We start from the raw sequence: 23,986 nt of genomic DNA, 5'->3' as shown, positions 1-23,986 counted from the left end.
AGGACAGATCCCAGACAGGCTCATTTTTTGTCTGCCTCCCCTGTACTGCAGCCAACACAACATCACCACGATCTCAGACACCAGGCGGCGGTCAGTCCCTGTATAAGTTTCGCCGCAGCTGTTGATGCGCTGTGCCAAGCACTGCATGTAAAAAATCAGGGTGTGTGGCATTCTCTGCAGTCTCCCAGGAATGCTGTTTCAGTGCCTATTTCTGTGCTCCCTGAAGGTGCGACAGGGTATATTCTCCTCTCATGAGTAGAATTAAACAGGATGAATAAATTGTACCATGGCAGGGTGTTAAGAGGTTGTGCTTAAAAGATCAGAACTGATAAACTGATGGAAGCACATCACTGACTTGTGGGGAAAACAGAGTGTGGTGGGTAGACTGCACCATTGCAAGCTGGACACATGACTCTGGCAGTGCAGAGACAAGGTGGGGAGCCGTCACACTCTCTTTCTCAGCACGGCCCTGTGAATGTTCTGTGATGACGTTAATGATTGCATAGCTTTCCGCTGAAATTAATGTACATCTTTTTTTTTTTCCACAGAAAGTATATGACTTAACTCATGGAAAAATCCTCCCTTTGTTTTAATACAGCTGCTATTTCTAAGGGAGGCTCTGGGTTTAAAGTAGGCAGCTGCATCCCAAGAGGAGCTAGACAGGATCTCCGCGTCTTGGTTACCAGTGTCATTTGTGCTCATCATGCTGCTACATCAGCGAGGAAACGAAAGCAATCTCTTCAAATGCGTTCTCGAAGGATCTGCATGGTGCAGTTATCTCAGAAAAGTACTGTAATTATGGCATTTGCTGCCACTAATGCTGAAACAAAAAGATACAGGCCTTCTGTATCCTGTGAAAGCTCAACACTGTGGATACACACCTCCACACACTCCCACACAGGCTGATCTGCAATATTTAGTAATGGAAAATTTCAGGTATAATTGAAGCAAATCACAAGATGACACACAAACACAGCAGTTTTTTATCTAAAGCTGCTGGCATAGGCGGACAAAATTCCCTGTGCAGTATAGCCCATTTCACCCTTATCCTTCATTGCCAACTAAGTCAACCTGTGTTTTTAAATTAGCATACAAAAATGCTGCAGTGAACGCACAGTATTTGAAAGATGCCATTATAATGAAAGTTACAGATTTACATATAAATGCACCACTCTTACATAAACACTACAGCAGACGTCATGCAATACAATGCTAAGATTATTGCACAGATGACATAAAGTCTGTGATGTTATAAGGGGCAATGCACTTTACGATACTACATGCTTGTCAACATTTATGCCGCATGCCAAGAATAACAGGTGCTTCTTAATCACAGACAAAAAAATGTGACGTTATCTCCGTTCTATCAGTAAATAAAATAAGACCTGTGTGAGGTCAGTTTCCTGGACTATCTAAGATGAAGATACTCTACATGTTTTTTTTTTGTTATTTTAACATGCTGGTGCTGTTCTTAACTGCATTATTGCTCTGGTTGGTTGCAATTGTTGGTTCAACACCCTCAGTCATGCTGGCACCTCCAGCGCTAGATTCCAAGATTCCAGGCTGCTCTCCCAGCATTCCCAGCCTGCTGGCAGGTCCGGAGAGTGTGGGGGGCAAGGGACAATGAGGGACTTCCTGCCTGTACAGCCTCCATACAGCCAACAGCCCCGATAGCTCAGCTCTCCACTAACCCTCCGGTGCAGCACGTTTACTCCTCCCTGCTTCCTTACTCTGGCTTCCTTACTTCCAGGCATTGTGGCTGAGTGAGACCGGGGTGAAAAACAAAACCGACCGAGTCATGACAAAGTGAAGCTCGATTCCAAAATGAATACATCTGGCCAGTCATGGGAGAGATAACATTCGCCTGCTTAAAAAAAACAAGAAAATGTGCTGATTCAGTGAAAGACGTTCACTGTTACAACAGTGCTTGCAAGAAAAGAGCTACATACAGAAAAAGGCAATAAGGAGTTCTTTTCCTGTTGAAACTTGATCCAAAGACTACAGCAAAAAAAACAGATATCAGTGGAATTTCCAACAGCGCGGTCAAAGCATTGCCCTAAAATAAGAGTCTGCAAAAGATCATATTATTCACATTATTTTCCCATTTTCTTTAATCCTTGTCATTTTGTCTGTTGCCTTCATTTAGCGCACAAAAACAAACCTTTTAAAATTTAAGTCAATTTAGCCATTTTATTGAGCGAAAAATATTCTGTGATCATAATTTTAGAGTGCAATTAATTTGAAATATTTGATGTAGTACACACACTGAGGCAGATCCACACTCGAACCTTGCCACGTTAGCGGGTTGGGAAACTAACGAGATGAAGTCTGACACTGCATCACGTACAGTAACTGTGCATGGAGGAGAAATCCTCTGACATGAATGATGTATTCCTGTGTTCCCCGCTGTGTGATGATAAAACAAATTAAATCACGCTGGACAGGATACAAGCGGCAATTCTTTCCCAATTGCGTGAAGACAAATTATGACAAGTTCTGTTCAACAATTATTACTGCCTGAACTGTAAATGAATAAATGGGGAGACGTGGTCTGTAACAATGCTGTAAATCAGTTACTAAAACACTGTATAACCTTCTAAAGTAGCACCAATTGTCAGACCTGTGTAGCAACTCATGATATCACAGCAACGTGTGAAGGTAATGGAAGATGACGGAGAACAGCACTGAAGACAAGCATTTTTGAAATTATCACTCGTTGGTACCTCTTTAATAGTTTACGGAGTGCCTAGAGCTAGAACCCACAGAGTAATAAATTTAATATTAATTAATAATCATTTAAAATAATCTAACCGCGATGCAGTGGCTCTGTGGCTAAGGACCTGCGCCTGTGGCTGGAATGTTGCTGGTTCGTATCCCGCGGCCAGCAGAGGAATCCTACTCTGCAAGGTCCTTAACCCCAACTGCTCCAGGGGTGCTGTATAATTGGCTGACCCTGCACTCTGACCCCCAGCTTCTCCCTTTCTGTGTGTCTCATGGAGACTATGCGAAAAGACAAATTCCTAATACAAGAAATAGTATATGGCCAATACAGTGATCTTTTCTTAATAAAATTACCCCCTTATCTACTGTACCTGGGAAATAAATGCTGCACTGAAACAGAAGGGTATATTGCATGTCTTAAGGAAACCAGTGGACCCATTTCATTATAACGCCTATCAGAAGATGGAGGCTTGTACAGGACAATGGCAAAACAAATCCTATTACACAGAGACAGAACATAACAGTTCTAGTTTTGCAAGAGAAGATGAAAGTGGGGGAAACAGCCGAGGCAAGCCGAGCTGCCCCCGAGCGGGCAGGGATTCGAGCCCCCTCCGAGCCCAGGGCTCTCCTGCCACATCACCCAGCCTCAACTTCCCGCTTTTCCCATCCACTGGGCCCCCCTTGATCCTCCCGGCCCTGTGGGGGAGCCTGGAAGCCCGATAACACACAGCAAATAAATACAGGATATATCCCTCCCTGCCTGCCTGCCAGCCAGCCAAACAGGGACACCAAAGTCTTGCAGTCCCACAGGCCCTGGGAGGGAAAAGAAGTATCTAAACTGAAGGAAGCAGATCAGCTGTGACTGTGTACCTCCCCAACAGGGGTTATCTGGAGTTTAAGAGCACTTTTTCATGTGTTTATTGTGTCTGTGAATGCCAGCGGAGACACTTTTAATGAGCCTGTATTGCAAGAGGCCCTATTCTGGGCCAGAGAGGGGGGCTTTGGGCTGGAGCAGCAGCCTCCGCTGCTGTGGGTGTCTGATACTGCAGCTGCGATCAAGGATTACTGCAACTCTGCGGGACCAGGAATCCACAGGGGGCATCGGTGTCACGCTGCGATGGCGTGACCCGGTCAGATTCTGAGACACGCCGGATTCAAATCCTGGCGGGAGAGAACTAGCAGAAAATGGCATCTGCTCCTGATATGTTTAAAAAACTAGCTGCAGTAAATAAAACACACAAACAAATACCAAGAAAATGCACGAGCCTAATAAATATGTTTTTCATTAGTACTGTACATATTCCTGATTGTTTATTTTTAAGGGGACAGCATGTACCCCTCAGCACTTATTTTAGTAATTGTCCCCAGCTGTCAGGATTACTGACATAACTGTCAAAGTTTACTACCTGCGTTTTTACATCTGAAGCTCACATGGTTCTGACTTCATGGTTTAGACCAGCATCCTGAGGCGTCAATCAGAGAAATGCAACGTGTTGCTATCAGTGGAGATATTTGCAACAATTAAAATTGCTGGGATACAATCTTCTGTAAGCACATGCATCGTAATCTGACTCTTGAAGATATTCTTATCTAAGGCAGATCCTTCAGAAAAAAAACAGTCTGAGAAATCACTTAATTAAAGTTAAAAAAAACACTCTGCTCTATTAATGTTGTTACTCTTATTAAAATAGTATCATTGCTCTTATCAGTGTAAGTGAAAGATCATAACCTAGATCTTGCCACCCATAAAAAAGTTAACATAAAGCCTCTAATGTGGTCAGTTAATATTAGCAAAGCGAATTCAACTTTAACTCCCCAACTAAAAGTGCATTTATCATTAAGTCATTAAACTACATTGTAGCCCCAACTCATCGATACTGAACGAAAGGGGTTATCCATTTCTACACTCAGTATAGGTTAGGTAACCTCTTGATAATGTTTCTGCTGTAGAAGCTCACTGTAGTTTTGCAGTTTTAATCATGCTCACAAAACGTACTATTTCTGTGCCTTTCTTTTACTAGGAATGCACTGTGATGTGCGATTACGTACTATGGTTTCATCGGTTACAAAGGACTGTTCACCGAGGACAGACGAATACACTCATATATTATTTTCATTTAAGAATAAACAGCTGCATATTTGTTTTTACATAAAGCGTGGAGTAGTAGTTAGGGCTCTGGGCCTACATATGCTCTGAAGTGGGTGTTGGGTTCAAATCCCAGGTGGCGTTCTGCTGTTGTAGCCTTGAGCAAGGCTCTCTAATTGCAATACTAAATGTCCTCCTGTATAAACAGGTCTCTCGGTCATCATTACAAATTTGCACCTGTTCAAAAGCTCAACAATAAAAGTGCAGTTACATTTAATATAATATCTCCAGGACATGTTTTCAATTATACATCTGAGTGACGAATTAATGCATTTAAAGATGGCAAAATCAGGAATCTGATCCATATTTTCATCAAAGAGAATTTCAGCTCAGCTTTGTATAAATGAGGCCCTTGGGAATCCATGTCTTTTTTTTACCAGGGAACTTTGCATTACGATATTACGCTTTTTCTTCAATTTGTCATAGCAAAATCTTGTATTGAAAATAAGAGGTATGGCATTTTTCTATTTCCACTGCTTATAACGCAGCAGATTAGAGGTGAGAACTCATCTGGAGTCTGTGGATAAAACATTCTAGCTCAATGATGGATTGAAAAGATTTCTGCTGAAGAGGAGCACTCAAGATGCTGAGCTTGAAAGCGAGGCTTTGACTTTTTCTTAGCTCACAAAGAACATTTTTTGGAAACTTGCAAGGGATGATATAAAGGAGACCCGAAGATCAATAACACATTAGGGTTCTGTCTCCTGTGTCTGTTTTCAAACTTTTTTTGCAAACAGCAGGAAAACATCTCTCACCAGGCTCAGGAGAGGAAACCTACTCATAACTTCACTTACTGCTGCAGAGTACAAAAGACACCCCTCTGAGCATGAACACGTATGTATCAAGAAAGGACAGTGTCACTGGGTCCTTAATCATGTCATCAAGACTTCACCTCTGCCTGATTAATACAGAATCATTCTACAGCCTCATTAGTACAGAGTCATTCTCCAACATAAACCTGATTAATACAGAATCATTTTCCAAAATCAGCCTCATTAGCACAGAATAATTCTCCCACATAAACCCCATTAATAAAAAATCATTCTCTCAACATCAGCTTGAATAATACAGAATCTTTCTCCAATAACAGAAAGAAACTTGTTTATTTCTGGGCAAATCTTGTTTTGAATCTGTCAATTGTTCTTGTGTGCTTCTGTATGTAGACTTGTTAAATGTACTACAAAGATAAGATAAAAGAATCATCTGAAGACAATCATAGACAGAAGACTAAAATTAACCATCCCTGATTTACCTGAAGAGAGTTTGTACAAATCGGTGAGTCACAGAAAATCTCTAGGGAGATTTTTTCAACGTCACTCACATCTGTCATTTGTAATAAGGTACCCACCCATAATTTCACTGCCATGTGACTGGGGGTTAATATTTCTAAAAATGAAATAGAAACTGTCATAGTCAGAACTGCCCTATATCAAAGAGCAGTTTGTTACACACTCAAACTGTACATGCAATCTTCCACTTGTAATACTGGATTGTATTATATTGCATATATTGCTATGCCTTTCCAGTATCGTCACAATGGAAATGTTGCTTAAGGGATCAATATTTATTTTTAAAAATAATACTGGTAACTTAACTGTTATTTAGCTCATGTTTTTCACACACACATTTGTGTGCCTAGGGAGATTACAGATACCACATCGAAATGACACAACTCCGCTTTGACAGAGATCCTAAACAATGATGTAATTCACTCACTGGCTCCTGTTTTTCCATTTCCTTCTGATATGATGCAAAAGCAAAATATACACATCCTCTTCAATAAAGACAAGCTAAATGAGTGTAATGGAGGTCTAACCTCATTTTCCCCCTGAGAAACTCTGTAATCCAGAATCCAGTAAATCCTAAACACATACCTTATGCATAACCTGTTAGGAACCTCCACAGGTATTATTGAGAGAAAATAAAAACAGCTATTTATCATACGAGTTTGATACATCGTTCTCTTTCCTATCAGTTTTACTACACCCCCTGCATAAAATGTAATGTATTGAGGTAGCCCCACCATGCACATAATGCAGGTGTACTGTTAAACATGCATTTAGGATGCATTTTTTCAAGGAGCAATGAAATGGAAAGACTTTTTCAGTACTGCCTGGAATATGGCACAGTTTATGCAAAATCTGCAGGAACATCTGATCAATTAGAATATGCTAAAGACATTTGAATCATATCAGCTAATCCATCAGTTATTTCTCTGTTGTTTGTGTATGCAGTCTTCCTGATTGAATCACAGATACACAAATGAGGTAGTACTATTCCTTGATAAGCTCAGAGTGCTACACAAAAATGATGTATTATCCGATTGCTTACAGTACACTGAGAAAAAATAACCCCCCAGAAAAAAAAACAACATTAGAAATGAACATTAGCAATCAAATTTATTCAGCACTACAACAAGTATTGTCTCACTGCAGGAACTACAACTTGTTTTTACAGAACGGTCTTGATGTATTACCAAGGACCATATGTTGAAGCTTATTGCATGTTATCCCCAGGCGACCTGTGAAAATAATAAACACTGGACTGGACATCAGAGTGTGTTCTGAATCCCAGAGATGCTTCTTGTATCTCTGTTTATTCTGTGGCTGCCATCCATGTCTTACTCTGTTCAGGGCCATTTTATCCTTCCGAGAAGCAAACATTTTCAAAACAACAAAAATAAAAAAATACACTCATTTAATTTGCTCCAATTTGTTGGCAAACTGTGGTTTAAAGCAACTTTAAGTGCATTTATATCAATTTTTAATCCATCAAAAACATGATTGAGTAAATGGAGAAGAAGCACAGAGATACTATTACAGATGTATATTTCTGTTAAAGTGGCATCAAAATGACAAAATAGAGTCTTGTAGTAGATAAATTGTATTTATGGCATAGGCGTAGACTATCAACATCTACCTTGGCCACATGTGTTCTCCTGCTATCAGACATGTTGATAATCTACAACATTATCAGCTATTTAAGGTTATTTCATTTTAGGTGGGGGTTCTATCTCATTGAATTGGTATGCAGCTTTATAGCCCTATACTTCACTGACTAAACATCTCCAGAAGGGATATACAGTACAAGATTTATTTCCCAATACAAAAAAAACGTTTACTATTGAAAGATCTTACAATTCAATTATTTACAAAACGTTTCTGAGACAAACATCTATACTGAGTGAGGAGAAGGGTAACAGTGATAGCATCTACAGTATTCAGTATTTGACATAGCAAGGGCTAACAGCCCTTTAGAGGAGTGCAAATGTTGTCATAAAGAGATTGCTTTTCCTGATACGTTTTCTTCAGGAATAGAAAACTAACACAAATTCTGCCAAAATATACAAAACAAATAGAAGAGCTCCAAATGGCTTTCCTGAAGAGCAAATTAAAGACAGGTTGCATGAAAAAGGGCAGGTGGAGGGAAATCAGGTTACCAAAACAGAAAACCCACTTATCTGGCCAGCAAACTAGGTCACAGCTTTTTGTTAAGCATGCCAGAATAGCTGCAAGAAACACACACAGACACTCCAAGACACCGCACTGGCCTGTCGAGGGCAGGCACGGAGGAAATTGCACTATAAAGACAGACATTGCGAACCATTGCCGTTAGTGACTTCACAGACGTTAGGCATCACTCTATAAACAGTAATCCGTACACGCTGCGCTGTCCTTTTAAAAGTAAACGCAAATGTTGTGGAGCTTTCACTCTGATATTTCTTGGGGAACAATGCCAGTGAATTCACACAATTTTAGTATTCGTTGCAGGTCAGAGATGTGCCAAGCACAGCCAAATATCTCATCGCCTTCCATGTTACAATACAAAATCATTTTAGGTAGCACTCCTGGTTACACCATCGACGCACAAATTTACCAAAAACACTGAAACGCAAGGACATCAAGGTTCATGATGGGAACGATGTATTATTGTCAGAATTAATTTGTACAAGATGTGTGAAAGGCCTTAGCGTGTCAGCAGAAGAAACGTATTCTTGCGGCAATAACACACTGTCAGGCATGCTCAGTTTTGAAGCTCACTGTAGGCAGTGTCCCCCATGATACACACGGGGGTGGGATGTGTTTCAGAGGAAACACAACTAGCAGAAAAAACTGGGACTGAAGTGACAAAATGTTTTGATTACATCCAGTGCATTGTGGGGACTGAACCTGTGCATTCAGTGTATATTACACAGCCCACAAGTTCTTATGATCACTGAATTATTGGTGCAAAGCCAGGGGTGATACAGAAAAAAACTCCCATTATTCCATGACAAATAAATTAACAGGTAACACCTTGCTTCAGTTTTACAGAGACTGAATGGTAGTTTCAGGCAATTTACAGTCTCATACCAGCCAATCAACAGGGGTAAAAATACACACCTACCCAAACACGCCATACTACAAATTCATTACAGGGCTTTTTATTTGGTATTACGTTAATTTTCTAAACATGGTACATGTGACACACATGGTACACAATGAAGTACTGAACAAGGTTTTTGATCTTTTAATTTGAGGTCTTTGGTTATTCAGGATGGAAGCTGAATCTGGTTCAAACTAATCCCAATCAAATACTTGGGGTATTACCTGTAACTTCTGTGCAGTAAACACTATATCTGAGCAAGATAACATGAGCAAAGCATAACTACAATACAACACATTGTGGAATAATGGCACAAAATAGAACCTAAACTCATCACAGGAATAATATAAATGTGGAGTTACAGCAAACTAATCTTTGTGTTGTATAATACGTTATAAAGAGTATAAACCAGTGAAATTAATTTCATTTCTATGCTGAATGTTATAAACTAATATACTACTGAATTGGAGATACAGTGCACTATAGTGTCATTAATGAATTGCAGTACATAAATATATTGCATACACAAATATACTACTACCACACCCTACAGTGGCAAACCAGGTCAGGAAATGCTGATAATTACAGATGACCTGCCACTAGATGCCACTAAAGATCTCTAATCCTTGTAAATAGTAACACTATAGGTGAATGTGGTAGTTACTAGTTAATTGGGTAAGTATTCAGGCACTGCACATTCTCCCATGTGTTACATCAATAGCCTCAGGGGATGAACTATGTGTGTAGCACAGACGTTTTTCACCCCTCACAGCTTTAATGTGGTACTGTACATTTACCCTGTGGTAAATAAGGTGGTCACTGTGCCACCTAATTTAGAATGGAGACTGCTGCATGTACAGTACTGTATGTTGCAGATCAAGATCTCGGATGAGTTCATGTTTCTAAACAAATATAGTTCAGTTCTATAATGTAACACTAAGAACCAATGCCAGAGCAAATAAAAAAAGTAAGTATTTTAAATCCTGCATTTCCTGGCAAGTTTAGCCCTGAATGAGCCTTGTACATCTGAAATGATGATGATACTACAAGGACACAGCACTACATACATTGTTCTTGTTTGATCAGCTTTGCTTGTGGTCTTGCACTTGGTGGCTTTCTCTCATACGGAACTGCATTCCTTGTGCAGTGGGTGTGGAGTCAGATACCCAGCTCTGAGACTGAGCGACAGGAACAAGGAATGTGGGAGAGTCCAAAGCTGAAAGTCATTTCTTGAGGACTTCTTAAGAGCTGTTCTTTTTCAAAAGCTAGTTGAAAAGGTCTGGCAGCTATGTGGCTGTCCATTTGAAATATTCATCATTTTGACTTTCTTTTTCAAGCTTTTTTACTGCTGGCACTATGTAAAAAGCCTCTTAAAACATCAGTAATTAGTTCGATGGGTAGCATCCTATGATTTTGAACAAATTAATGTGACATCTTGAAGACCTGTATGCTTTGAAAAAGTAGAGGATTGTACTGTATATACTGCAGATTACAACATGGCTGGGGCAATAGTCTAACATGTTATGTCTGTTGTTTTAATCATTAGACTGTGAGGCTTTTTGTCTCATTTTACAGTATGTACAGTAGCTTTGAATATAAAAAAACAATTCGCAAGATAAAAACTATGCACGGTAAAAACTATGTACAGCACATACAGTAGATTGTGCTATTCACAGAATTCTTAAGCATGACTTGATGTGAATGAAGGCACTGGATCATTTCCTGTTAGCATGATGAAAGCAATGCTCTTCAGAATGATGTTCAGTAGAGACAACAGTGAATCATAAAGGGTAAAAAAACAAACCGTCAAAAATGTGAAGGACAGGAAATGGAAGCTTTTTTTATCCCACCATTGTATTCCCATCTGTGATTCCTGGGTTCTCTCCTAAAAGTGTCCTAGCCTTGCTATCCAAACTCTAGCCTCAAATCCAGTGACACTGCTCTGTAATTGCAGCCGAGAGAGCCCTTTGCTCCAATGTTGTGTATTGCAGGGTATTCTACCAGCCACTAGGGAACACTGAATAGCCCTCTCCCAGAAGAAGCTTTGTTATGTTTTTTGGGATCAAGACAAGACTATCTTTCTCCGAGGGATCTGCCCAGACCAGGCTTTCCTCCAGCATCAAGGCTTTCCATTTGTAAGAGCTAGTTGTAAAGTCTTTCCTCAATCGGATTATTTTCAGGGTACGGCTTTCACTCATGTGTTCTACTCCTCTTGGAATGCTGCCCAGCTACCGCCGCTGTGCGCCTCCCTCTGCACTCACACCTACCTGTGTAAAAGCCCTGAGGAAAACAGAGCCTCGCGATTTTGCTTTGCATTAAAAATTAAGGGTTGGGTATGGCAGCATGCGTTACAGAGACACAGGGGGATGCTCCCAAAACACCACAGCAGGTGCTCCGAGATATCACCTGGTTGCTTCCACCTTGCAGATGCAAAATGGAAAGGGATCAAATGTCCTTTCTTAATCCAGAGCTCCCTCTTGCTCGCACTGAAGCGAACTATCTCTCGGTAACTTGAGCTTCAGCGGGTGATGATGAGAGGGGAGGGGAGTTTTCTTAGCTCTCGATCATTCTGTGTACAACAGCAGCTAACCACTTTAGTGTAAAGTCTAGAAGCACAAGAAGAACGGAATCCACACGGCGCAGATTATAAGTGATCACACATGAATCTATGTTAGGTTCATGGTACAATTGTTTTAAAAATAAATTCGGTTTTCTTTATTGGGAAAGGTCTTTACCTTTAGATTAGAAGTCACCCTGTTTCAGATACTGCAGAACAATCTTTTTATTAAAAAAAGGAAGCCGGGAGGCTTACATTTTATTGACCCTGCTTGGTAGTGGATATATAGTGTAGTGCGAGATTAATAAATCAATACTAGTAAAAAACTCTCCATGGAGACAGACTGAGTGCAGTGGAGCCGACAAATGAAATTTTGAAATAAAATGTTTTCTCATGATGAAGAAAACAAATTGATGATATGAAAAAAAGAAGTCTAAAAAATCTGGTTTTTGAATTTGTGGTATTCCAGACAGCAGGATTTAGCACCGAGCCAGAGTCTGCTGTAAATGTATGCAAATACCCGATTTATCCTGTCACATTAGTGGCAAACATTTGGATGAGCTTTACCAGCAACCCCATCAGCTAGCAAAAGGCTTTAACCTTAAAACTCCCAGCCAGTTATGATAACAGAATATCCAGGATCACATTTCAAAGTATAATAACCCTTTAATACATGCTTACATGTATTACAACGGCTTAAAGGGAAATCCTAAAGCAAGAAAAGGATCAAAAAATAATTTCATGAGACAGAAAAGGCTAAGAATCCACATGATGGAAAGTGTTGGAAAACAGATAATATCTATCCATTCATTGTAAAAAAGTGCTCATTCCTGGCAAGGAATAACAAATTAAATATGATAAAACACTCTAGCCTGTCTAGCCATGATAAGATATTAGAGGAATCTGATGTTATCAGAGTAACAGGTTAATAATTCTTTTAAAGGGGAATCCAGAGAAATATTGCATGTAAGCATGCAGTCGAAATCTATCGCCAGCTCCCACTGAGCTATAAGGTCATAATTCAGAGGTGCATGTCAATGGAATGCTTTACTGTTTGGGAAAGCCTTTGCAAAACACTGCTCTGGCTGACTGTGAGACTGGCAGAGTGCAGAGAGGGTCGTATCTGAGCTCATCAGGCTTTTCTTTACCTTCTAACATTAAAGACTGGGGGCTGCTGTGTGGCTCCTGTGTGGCCAGCTGTGTGCCCAGGATTCTCCAATCAGTGGCAAAAAACTGGCAGGGCCTTTCAAGTAAACAGCAATGTTGGGCTCCTGCAGACATGCAGTGACATCAGTGAGAAATGTACTGCTCCTCCAATTAGCACTGTCTCTCCTGTATGACACCATGGAGCTTGTGGCAGGCCTCAGGATACATGGCTCTGACAGGTGGGCGTGTCATGTCAACTGTTTAACATGCCCTCATTCTCCTTATGTAATAGAGGAGCTGCTGCCAAAAAGCCATGTCTTTAACAACTGTCAGTTCCATACTGGGTGGATATGTTATAAAAATCACTGGCAATGAAAACTAAATGTTCTCCTTCCAGCATGTGTCATAAGTTACTGCACTGTAATGTCTGATTCTTCATTCGCAGTTTCCATCTGCATTCAGCTTTCCCTATTACCACTGAAGTACTACCCTAAAGACCATGCCAAAATGCTGTTCAAAGCAGGAGGCAATGCAGCTGGTTCTTCACAAATGATCTCTCCGGTCACAATCTCAAAGAATAATACTGAAAAAAAGTCCCATGAATAAATGCCTTCAGTCTGAATTCAAGACCCCTGGAAACACAGGCTCTCCTGCTGCTGGCAAATGAAAATGTTCTTCCTCCCTGTGCCTTCTGCCATGTAACAGACTTCGTTCCAATCAAAAATGCTCTGTGTAGATAAACACTCACTGTTCCAAACAAAGGATGCCTGGGTACCAAGCATATTAATTAGAAGTGGCATCAGTACAGCTGTAATGTATCTTTATGCTCTGGGAAGTAGGAAACAACACACCACATCAAATCTGAGCAAAACGCTTCAGCGGTCACAATAACAGACCCCTGTCACAAACAATCAAGTGAGTGCAGAATTCCAAAAATCTGACCCGAACGAGGGAGGGAAACATTTTCTGAACTCATCCCCCATTTCTGAAACAACAACACAGGATGCATTACAGAGGCTTTCTGGTGCACTGCGTGTCAGGACAAATAAATGCCTCTTATGTTGCATTTTGGAGCCTCTGGAAAACTGCTTAGATCTTTTGGTTAAATCTGCAGCTGCTGTGTTCCGTACTGCAGAACCGATTCCAGATTCCAGGCGATTTGATGTGAAGGAGATCAGTTATTACAAATCTGCAGGAGCATTCACTGTAGGAAGTGGCAGCACTTGGAAAAATCCCTGACACCATGATGGAGAGACACACTTTTTATCTCCCCATGACACCAACGTCACACAGCTCCCCTTTCCCAACCGGCTTATGCAATCTGGCTCTGTGCAGCCTTCGCTGCTGCTCAACCTATGGAGTGCAGAGGGACCTTTAAAGGCAAGTCAGGGACTGAGTTTTGAGTAGAACTTTTCATTGACATGCATTTACTATGTGCAACACGATTCTATTATGTGGGGACCCAAACAACAACCAGATTGCAAAATAAAACCACACACTTGCCTTTTTTAGGGGATTTGCACCTGTGAGGTTCTGAACACTCTTTTTCAACAACCTCCACCAACTGGTGTTATATCTGGTTGTGATAACAAAGAGAAGCAGTGTGTTGCCACCGAGTGAATAAAGGATATGATATCAAGGACATTGACAGCAGGCTGAGCTTTAAAATATTCAAGTGCATGATGACTCATACATGAAACTGTTACTCAACAGCTTTCCCAAGCCCCTCTAGCAGGCTAGAAATGGCTTTTATTCACTTAATTATAGTGCAGAGATACTGCCTTGGTTTAATTGCATGCACGTATCAATCATTATAAAGCAATCGGGATGATTAACGACATACCAGAGTATCTCCAGGCTATTTTGCAGTTTCTGATAATGTCTTGCACCCACTTCCTTGGGGGTCATAACGCAACATCATCCACACGTCTGACTTTTTCAAAGACAGCACCCACCAACTGTCTGATGTAGTCAGCTATGAACACTTTGCAGTGCCATAAAGGTCCATAAAGCTGCACGTTGCTTAAAGTTGGAAGCACTCTTAACTTGTACACAGCCACCTAAGGAAACTAATATCTACCAAGGTGATAAACATATACTTCCTGGCTTATCTGCAATCGATCAATGTGATCAACAACTAAAGATATCGCAATCCAAAGGAGAGGGGACTGTCTGAGATGGTAGTAGCTGCCACATCTGGTGCGAGTCAGGGATTGTAGAAAACATGTGTTGTTTTTTTACAGAGGTCATTATTTTGTTAAAAGAAAGCATCCAATGGTGACAATAACCATTAAGCAAAACTCACAAGCTTTAAAAACACACATGCTCCACGCGTTATAATATAAGCAGCTGTTGTTGCACTAAAACCAACAACCCAAGCAAAACACCCTGAATTTAAAAAAGAACATTTCATTCTGGCTTAAAACACTGCTCAAGTCAAAGCTTTCGTTTAAAAAAAGGAAGTATTGTACATAAAAAGCCTTAAGGCACATAAAAATGTCAATACTGGAAAAAGTGACAAAAAGAAACACAAAACAGCCCCACAGACCCAGGCATAAACTAAAGCCAAAAAGAACAGCTGATCTAATTTATTTCCTTACATTTTCTGTTCGCATAACATGAAAGATAACAGTAACCCCACCCCTCTAGGAATGTGCTATTCTGAGTCTGTTTTTTAAAAACATTAAAAGCTAAAAGCACATAATTGTGCATATCAACTGGCACCTGTCTGGGTGACTGGGTCCTAACGGAATGTTACAGCATTCCCAAACCTGGCCTGAACACACAGGGGTCAAAAAGCTCAAGAGGGAAAAAAAAACAGGAGGTCAGCCCCTAGACGGACAGGAGACCTTCAACGAGCTCAGGGGTTCATGGACAGAAAGCTGGTAACTCAATCCCTGATAGATACTGCCATGTGTCATACAGTACTCAGACCGACAAAACTACTATGCTACTACATGCCGCAACTAAAACAGATACCTGTAACTCTGGTGTCCATTTCTAAAGACAAACAATATGAACCAAAAGCCTAAAACACATGTGATGCTCAAACACTTAGAATGGAAGGGGACACAAACTAAATAAAATATTTAAACCACATAATCATTATATCAGTCCTAAATCTGTCTCGGTGTTTTGCTACAAACAGATGCTACGCCCGGTACTGTATGGTATCTAATTCCAGATAAGATTAATACTGAGAGGCAGCACAGTCCTAATGCAGGGAAATATCAATACCCATCCCTGCTGTGAGGAGCTCCCTATGTGTGCTTTCCATCTCATTGACAACAGGATTCTTCTCATTTCAGTTTTATGAAAGCAAGCTTCATCTCTTAAACATCCATCCATCCACATGTTTTCTAAAAGCTTCATCAAATAAAGGGGCGCGGGGGAGCTGGAGCCTATCTCAGCAAACAACAAGGCGCATGGCAGGGTATACCCTGGACAGGACGTCAGCCCATCGCAGGGCAATCTCTTTAACACATCAAAAATAATTCAAACCACTTACCAGCTTGCGATAACTTAACAGTAACTCTTTTAATATCTTTTTTTCTGCCCTGGTCCCTTTTTAATGCTCCAGAACATGCTTCAACACACAGATAAAACAGTCACAGCAGCAGTCTTTAACAAATTAAACATCAAGCTAATGTATAACTTTTCAGTCTGATCACGATGGAACTGGAAACCCAATAAAGGTCTTCATGCGGTGTTGGGATCTGAAGAATCACAATGTCTTGTGCTTTTGCAAAACAATGGAAAGATAGTTGAGGTTCACTTGTATTTATCTGGAACCGTTTTTTTTAAATGCTTTCAAAGCATAACCCCTGTCAGCGAGCTCATTTCCCAACTTCCTTTGCTGAAACAGCAGCCTGCAGAAAACAAAAATCTCTCCCTCTTTCCTGGAAGAGAGCATCCTTTATTAAAGATACAGTCTTCTTCCTGAATAAGCAAAGCAGGGGAAACTCAACTTTAGAATAGAGCAAATATATCACAAATGCATCAAAACTCCAAATAAAAACCTCTGAATAAACTGCATAGTGTATACAGCGCTGCTGTGAATGTAGTTCTATCTAAAAGGATTATACTTGCTCCCCTTACCTCATGCAGACACTGGCAGATTTTAATTCTGTGACTTTAATGGATTGTTACACTTCTGTCTGAGCGGAAGACCAGATTAAAAGAATAAGAGAAGGATTTACCCTGCCCACATCTGTGTCAAATTCTCAATAAGTAAAAGATCTCATACTTTACCCTATAATGACACTAAGAAAATAAATATGTATTCAAAGTGTTTCAAAAAGGAGACATTTTTTTAGATAACGATCTTATAACCCAACACAGGAAGTCTATCCTTAACATTTCATTGAGATTATGTGTTCTATTAAAAGAATCATGTGCACATGCTAGTGTGCACAAAAATGAATTTTATTATTTAATTAAGCTTAGCTTTTTTTTGCTTTCTGGGGACTGGGTCTTTATGTAGATTCTTCTGTGTCTCCATCAAGACTGTCGGGAGGAAATAAAAAAAAACAGACCAAATGCTTATGTATACAATAAAAATAATGCAATTTAAATTAAAGGAACATGCTCAACGTGCTGGACCTTACTTAGAAAGTTGTGTTTTGGTCACCATACCACAAAAAAATATTTAAAAATGTATAGCTTTAAACAAAACACCAAGAATAATTTGTGGGATTTGTGGTTAAATATATGAACAGCTGAAAGGAGATAAAGGAAGCAAGAGACACGCTTGAGCTACAGAAAGTATGCTAGCACTGGAAACTGAAAAGGCTCCACTTGACAGCTGAACAAAATTAGGCGGATGGAGGTTAAACTGAAATGATTTTTAAATGTCTTTCTGTCAAACGAAGGACATGACGTGTCATGTTGCTCCCCTGGTCTGGCCAAATCAACACTCAAAGACACCCCCTTTCCTGAACATGGCCACTTCTTCATGTTCATAAGCAGGGGAAACGAACCAATAAAGACGACATGACCCACATCACCACGCTGAGGAGTTGCGGAAGCAGGCTGGCTCCTCATTCCTCCCTGGAGACCTGGACTACAGTACGTCAGCCTCTGGGATTTCCTGGATTGAGCTGTGTAAGGTAACGGTTCCCAGTCCTGATCCGGGAGGCTGGATTTCAATTCACTTGTGCTTAAAAACCCAAATGAAGCCTTGCTTGACTGGACTGGAACATTGCTTCAGTTCTACTCAAAAGATTAGATCTTTATTTCACTCATAATATTCCAAGTTAAAATGAGACCTCTGGCCTCTGACTTCCGACCTTCGACTGGCCTCCAGGAGCAGGATTGGGAAGCGCTGGTGTAGGGCATCTTCAGTCCAGTGTCCACCAGAGGCCCCAGGTCTGGGACAAGCTTAGCGCTGTCAGTGAGGAAGGCATCACTTCTCCCTGGGATGCTTGTTCTGCAGAGGACCGTGAGGATGGGACTGATACAGTGTGAGGATGCTTCTCAGTGAAGTACTGCACACACAGTCTTAAATTCCCCGTGACTTGTGAGGGTCCCAGCACTGATGACCAAATGCCTATTCCAAATGTAAAAATGAACACAAATATTTTGCGTTTGATCACATTTATTCTATATACAGTACGCTACGTGGGCAAAGTGGCTTTGGAGTTATATTCTTTAATGCTGAACATTATAAAAGCATCTTGCAATTATTTATAGCTTAATTTAAATTAAAATCCTCCACTGTAAGTTCGTTTTTCATTAAATGGCTCCTCCTGAAAAACCTCAATGTGTTAAACCCCACCCTTGCTTAGGCTCTCATTTGTAGACCATGATGTGTCAAATAGTATTCCTTTGAAGTAATTTACATTACATTTTTCTTATTTTGTATTATGTTGGTACTGCTAAATGTTTTTTTAGATCAAACAGTATGGCATAAAATAGAAATAGTAGCAGAACACAAACCCAAAACAATCACAGAAATAAAACTGTTGCCAGCTGTATTTATCCCCAGCTTCTGAACATGTTCTTGGACATGTGCTTTGTCTGATACAGACGGTGTTCCTGTTTGGACTCTGTAGTCAATATCGATTCAATTCTCGTTTAAGTAGATTAAAGATACCCCAAACTGATGGCTTGAATCAACAAAATATGTTTAAAGCAATAACTTGTTAGTTCCCACCCCAAATTTCATGGCAGACTTGATCAAATGGGACATTTGATAGTTGCTTGGCTGGGGATTCAAAAAATCACTTTTTGTATCCTACTTCAGGACAAAGGCAGCTCTCCAAATACTGCAGAAGTGATCTACCGTACCTTCTATCTGCTGGCCCTTTGAACAGGGCATCTTGATGACCCTCCTCTGGGTTTATTGCCCCTGCAGGTAGTGATGGCACAATCTTTGTCCCGGTGGTCTCAATATTATATCCCTCTCTTTAACTTTATAGACCTACACACTGCAGTAACAGCTTCATGTATTGTAGGTTAACACCAGGCTATTAGCATGAGGATTTACACCAGGGCTCAATAAATAAATGAGCAAATAAAGAAGACTTCCTTTTACTGTATTGAGCCGTATTGTGAATTTGTTTTTTGTAGCGCTGCCATTACAAAGGTAACACCCAAGACTGGTAAGTGTTGCATCATGTTCATAAAACCACAGTGAATCAAAAGATAAACAGACGTTGCTGGTCTGCTGGGAAACAGATTCCTGTTGTCCCTACAGGGATAATGACCTCATTTGACCAGTGTAGATACAGTAGGTGAGATCCTTAGTTTCCTCTCACTGGCTCTGTTTTTCATTTTTTCAGGATGAGTAGTCCTGCTCCTGGACTGCCACACCCTGACCACGTTTTTTCCCCAAACCTAAACAAATATTTATTTTTAATCTGAACGGGTTTCTCCCTTGAACACCACAAGTAGAGAAAACAAACCACTGAAGTACCTATTATTCACTGCACATCGGATATCCTTGTAAAGGGTTCCAAGTGTCATTTTCATTTAAAAAAAACCTATACAGTAGATAAACAACTATAAGGGTAGCCCTGGGCTGCCTTAGACGTACACAATCACAGCACACAGCAACTAGACAGGCAGTGATTTATACTGTACATTGCTCGCTGAAAGGGGTTAGATAAGGAGTTCTCTGCACTGCAATGAAGCATTAAACGAACTCCTCTAAATTCAAAATCGTCAATATTTTACTAAACTGACCGCGAGATCTCCGACGATCAAATATTATTTTTGTGTTCTATGAAAGCACCGTCAATTTAACATCAGGAACGCAACAATTTCAGAAGATTCCTAGCGGAGCTACTGTACATCTCCTTCCCAGAATCGGTAACCTGAGGTTGCGGGACCGAGTCACGTGCCTCCGGACAAGTGTCCTGCGTGGGTTCTGCTCTGCACCTCACTGCGTAGCCACAGAAGCAAGGGAAGGGGGAGGGAAAGCGCTTCTCCCGTGGGTTTTGCACGCTGGAGGCTGAAAAGACTGCCCGACGGGACAGCACAGAGGAAACACATCGAAGGCGTAGAAAACAAAACGATTTTAAAGCGATGCGGCGATAAACAATCCCAACTCTTCTCGGCTCTATGCGTTTTAAATAGAACTCAAAAGACGTTTCCAAATTCGCCCGAAGCTGTGTCTGAAGGGCCTCGAAATTGAGCAACGATAACACCATAAAGTGCGGCGTTATTAGGTAAAATGCGTTTGAGACAGATTCGGTTTCCTCGTCATGACACTCTCGGTTGTTTCTGTTTTTTTTTTCATTTGAATGTGCAGAAATAGCATATTATTTGTTTTTGCTTTTACCTGCGTTTGACAGCTGATTGCGTGATCATGAGCGGAGTACAGGACTGTGTCTTATCAGGACTGTATGGACCGCACAGCAATGCAGCTCCGACTGGAAATCATTTTAGTTCTGTCATGCGCACATTATCTGCAACGCTAATCTAGAGCCGAGCTGCACGTCTTGTTTGAAATGGAAGACCACTTGCATTTATAGCACGGATTCCTGTAAAACAATACCCGTATCGAACAGCTCTTTACAGCGGTGATAGGGAGAGGGACGATGGAATGGGAAGATACTGAGGACCATACTGCTGAGAACATAAAGATGAAATCGCATGCGTTCTTTAAAACGGCCGGTCAGCACACTATTCGTGTTGGACTCTCATTCCTTGCCTTGAGGCCTCGCTCCAATTTCATTACGACGTCTCATCAGATATACACGTTCTCAATCTTTGTTTTGCTGGGTGAACAACAATATTTTTTTTGCAGCAGCGATGGGTCCGGTGGTCCTTGCTGTGTGACATTCAGATTGCACAAATACCTATAGTCAAATCATAGAAAGAACGCACCACAAGGTTTCAGGAAAACCTTACGCTCCGTTACTGTATCCCTGCCAGCTAAAGCACACCGACAACCGATGTTTAATCGAAAACACATTGACGTCGAATCAATGACCGCTACCACATTTCAGCTTGCAGCGTCAGTGTACTGTACAAGCTGCTTGTCCTTTATTCGTGTCCTTTAATAAAAATGAATATGTTGCATGCAAACTGCGGCACATCCGATACTCGGATAGCTTCTCTAGACCAAAACTGTTACGGTGTTTCAAACATTTTTCATTTTCCTGTTATATGTTCCGGCAGCAAGGCAGTATCGATTTCAATCAGCTGACTGGGACTTTCATAACATCACTGATAACAGGAACGATTATCTTCAGAATAATTCTGCGGGAAGACTACGTTAGTTTCATTGCATTATTGACAGAGGTCTAACAATAAACGCACCTTGTCACACTCAGACGTTTTCCAATATTTTATTTCGAGCTCCCTAACGGTACAACCCCCCTCTGCACCGCTTCCAGGTTAATTCGCTTTAATATTAACTATGCAGCATTTTCACGAAGCACTACGACAATTATAACCAGCACGTAAATACACACAACACGCAGGACTACGCTGAGATACTACTCACTACGTAACTATTGAGGCTATAAATGTTAAATAAATATGATTAGTCAACGACTTTCTCAGTCATATGTCATATCGTAGGCTATCATACAGACACATATATTCACAGCTCCTTTAAGGCTCAAATGCTGTCCACCAAACCGTGTCTTTTCAGTAAACCTCTACAGCGGGAACTCGTCGAAATCGTTACGTCTTCGTGGTGTAAACATATTTTTTTTCCTGTCCTACCTGCCCACTGTTTGGTTGGCGAGCTGTCGCATTCGGTTGAACTGCTTCTTCATCTTGTATTTTTCTGCGTTAAGAAGAGCAATAGCGAAACAGACTCGGCATTTCTCACTGACGGGCAGCGGTGACTCCTCGGCGGCTGGCGATACAATCCTGACAGTAACAATCCCGCTCCTTCATTGTAACTGGAAACACGTTGGGAATGGGGAAAAAAAAACAGTGAAGAAATTATTTCATTGCATTTTCTTCTGTCCCTTTCCTCCTGCTCCCCTGTCCAGAGATGCTGGACCAGTTTCTCCTCTTTGGGCAGAATGACAGCTCGCGACACGCAGACGCAACCTCTGCGGAGCACCATGGGAAACGTAGTTGTTCAAACTAACAGGGGATGGTAATGCACGGGTTATGCAGCAGAATGCCAGAATTTGAGGTTACATTTGCAGCCTAGAGTATACAGTATATGCATAAGACATTCCTTCTATATTATATTATGTATGGTATTGGATATTCTTTTCATTTAGTGGGTTAACATTTTGATCAAAGTTAGTGATCCTTGAAAGTTATATAAAGTGCATTATCTCTCGCTGACAGAAAGATGAACTGAAAGCTCAAGGCTAAACGTGTTCCTGAGGAGAGACTAATATGTAATTAAATGATGACAGCTTGCTGGAATTCCTTTTGAGGACAATGCATTCTTCAGCCATACATTTGCCATTGTTCTGAAATAAGGACTCCGCCTCATTTTAATACAGCAGAATATTATATCTGTGGCTCAAACTGAATAACAACACGGCTGTTCTCTGTATATCGTCTGAAAGCAACAACAGCTGGGAGACTTTCAGACACAGATTGGCTACCCTGTTTGTTCCTGTGGAAAAAAAAATCCATTTTCAAATGAAGTCATTCCATTGCATGAACCTTGCTTCATACTTTCTCCTCCCTTTGGCAAAGACAGTATTTTAAAATCCTTTCCACCTTAGCAACTGATGTACACAAGCTCATGACATTGTGACATCATAAAATCATCATTCAGGTTGAATCAGACGTTTTTTAGAGATTAAAAGAGTGACATTAGTCGCTTCCCTCTGAGGAAACATACAGTACTTATTTTTAATACAAGTTATTAAAGTTATTTTTGAAAATATATATTTTTTTATTCCTTCAAGAAACTCTGCTCTCAATGAAGGGCGGTTAAAACTCACAACTTGAGGAAGACCTTAACACAAAGGGTTGTCCCAGAAATGAAACTCATGTTGTTGAACCAGATTCTCTCAAGAAACAGCTGGATGATCAGTTACTGTAGCTACTAGCACCCAGATAAGCTTGATGTGTCCCATGGGATCCCTGTCTTATGTTATTAAGTTGATGTGAAAGTGGATCTAGAAACATTTTACAGAAATGATAAGAGATCCCTATTATTCCAATGAAACACCGAAGACAGTAGAAGCAGCAGCAAATTTGTGAAAAAGATTTCTTTTGGATTAAATACTGCAAACAGCACCATCCTGCATCTATGTTATGTTTATTTTTAACTGACCACTTCAGTAAATACATTAGGAACCTTAATGTAAACTCAAAAGATTTTCGTTCAATAGGACTCCTTATGTATTGGTGAAAATCTTTTGTTTCCTTCTGTATTTGTCAAACTTTCCTATCTAGCTGATAACAGGGACTTTTATTTCACCAGGATCGTTATTTATTTCAACACTGGCACGTGTCCAGACTTTTGTTTTCAGATAGATCAGCCCTTTTGAAGTTAAGAACATGACTATTACTGTTACATACTGTCACCAAACAAAAAAGCAGAAAAGGAAAATTAACATAAAAACAAATCACAGTCCTTCTCCAACTCTCCTTTAGTACAACAGATTAAGATTTCT

The 23,986-nt window shown here is 40.5% G+C and overlaps 1 protein-coding gene across 5 annotated transcripts in view; it reads right to left on the bottom strand.

Moving 5' to 3' along the window:
• arhgap44a (Rho GTPase activating protein 44a) overlaps positions 1 to 22,488 on the bottom strand; it is a 62,174-nt gene extending 39,686 nt beyond the window's left edge. The window contains exon 1 of one of the 5 annotated variants that reach the window (XM_088599982.1): positions 22,113 to 22,488. In XM_088599982.1, coding sequence (XP_088456108.1) covers positions 22,113 to 22,165 — 53 coding nt within the window. In that variant the 5' untranslated portion in view covers positions 22,166 to 22,488. Of the gene's footprint in view, positions 1 to 20,718; positions 20,847 to 22,112 lie in introns of those variants that run through there. The other 4 variants (XM_088599977.1, XM_088599979.1, XM_088599984.1 and 1 more) reach the window with 4 other exon arrangements.
• Between the last annotated feature and the right edge of the window lie 1,498 nt (positions 22,489 to 23,986).

The sequence above is a fragment of the Lepisosteus platostomus genome, chromosome 11, assembly GCF_059453375.1.
Source record: "Lepisosteus platostomus isolate fLepPlt1 chromosome 11, fLepPlt1.hap1, whole genome shotgun sequence".
Taxonomy (NCBI): Eukaryota; Metazoa; Chordata; class Actinopteri; order Semionotiformes; family Lepisosteidae; genus Lepisosteus; species Lepisosteus platostomus.
This window is presented reverse-complemented; position numbering and strand designations above follow the sequence as displayed.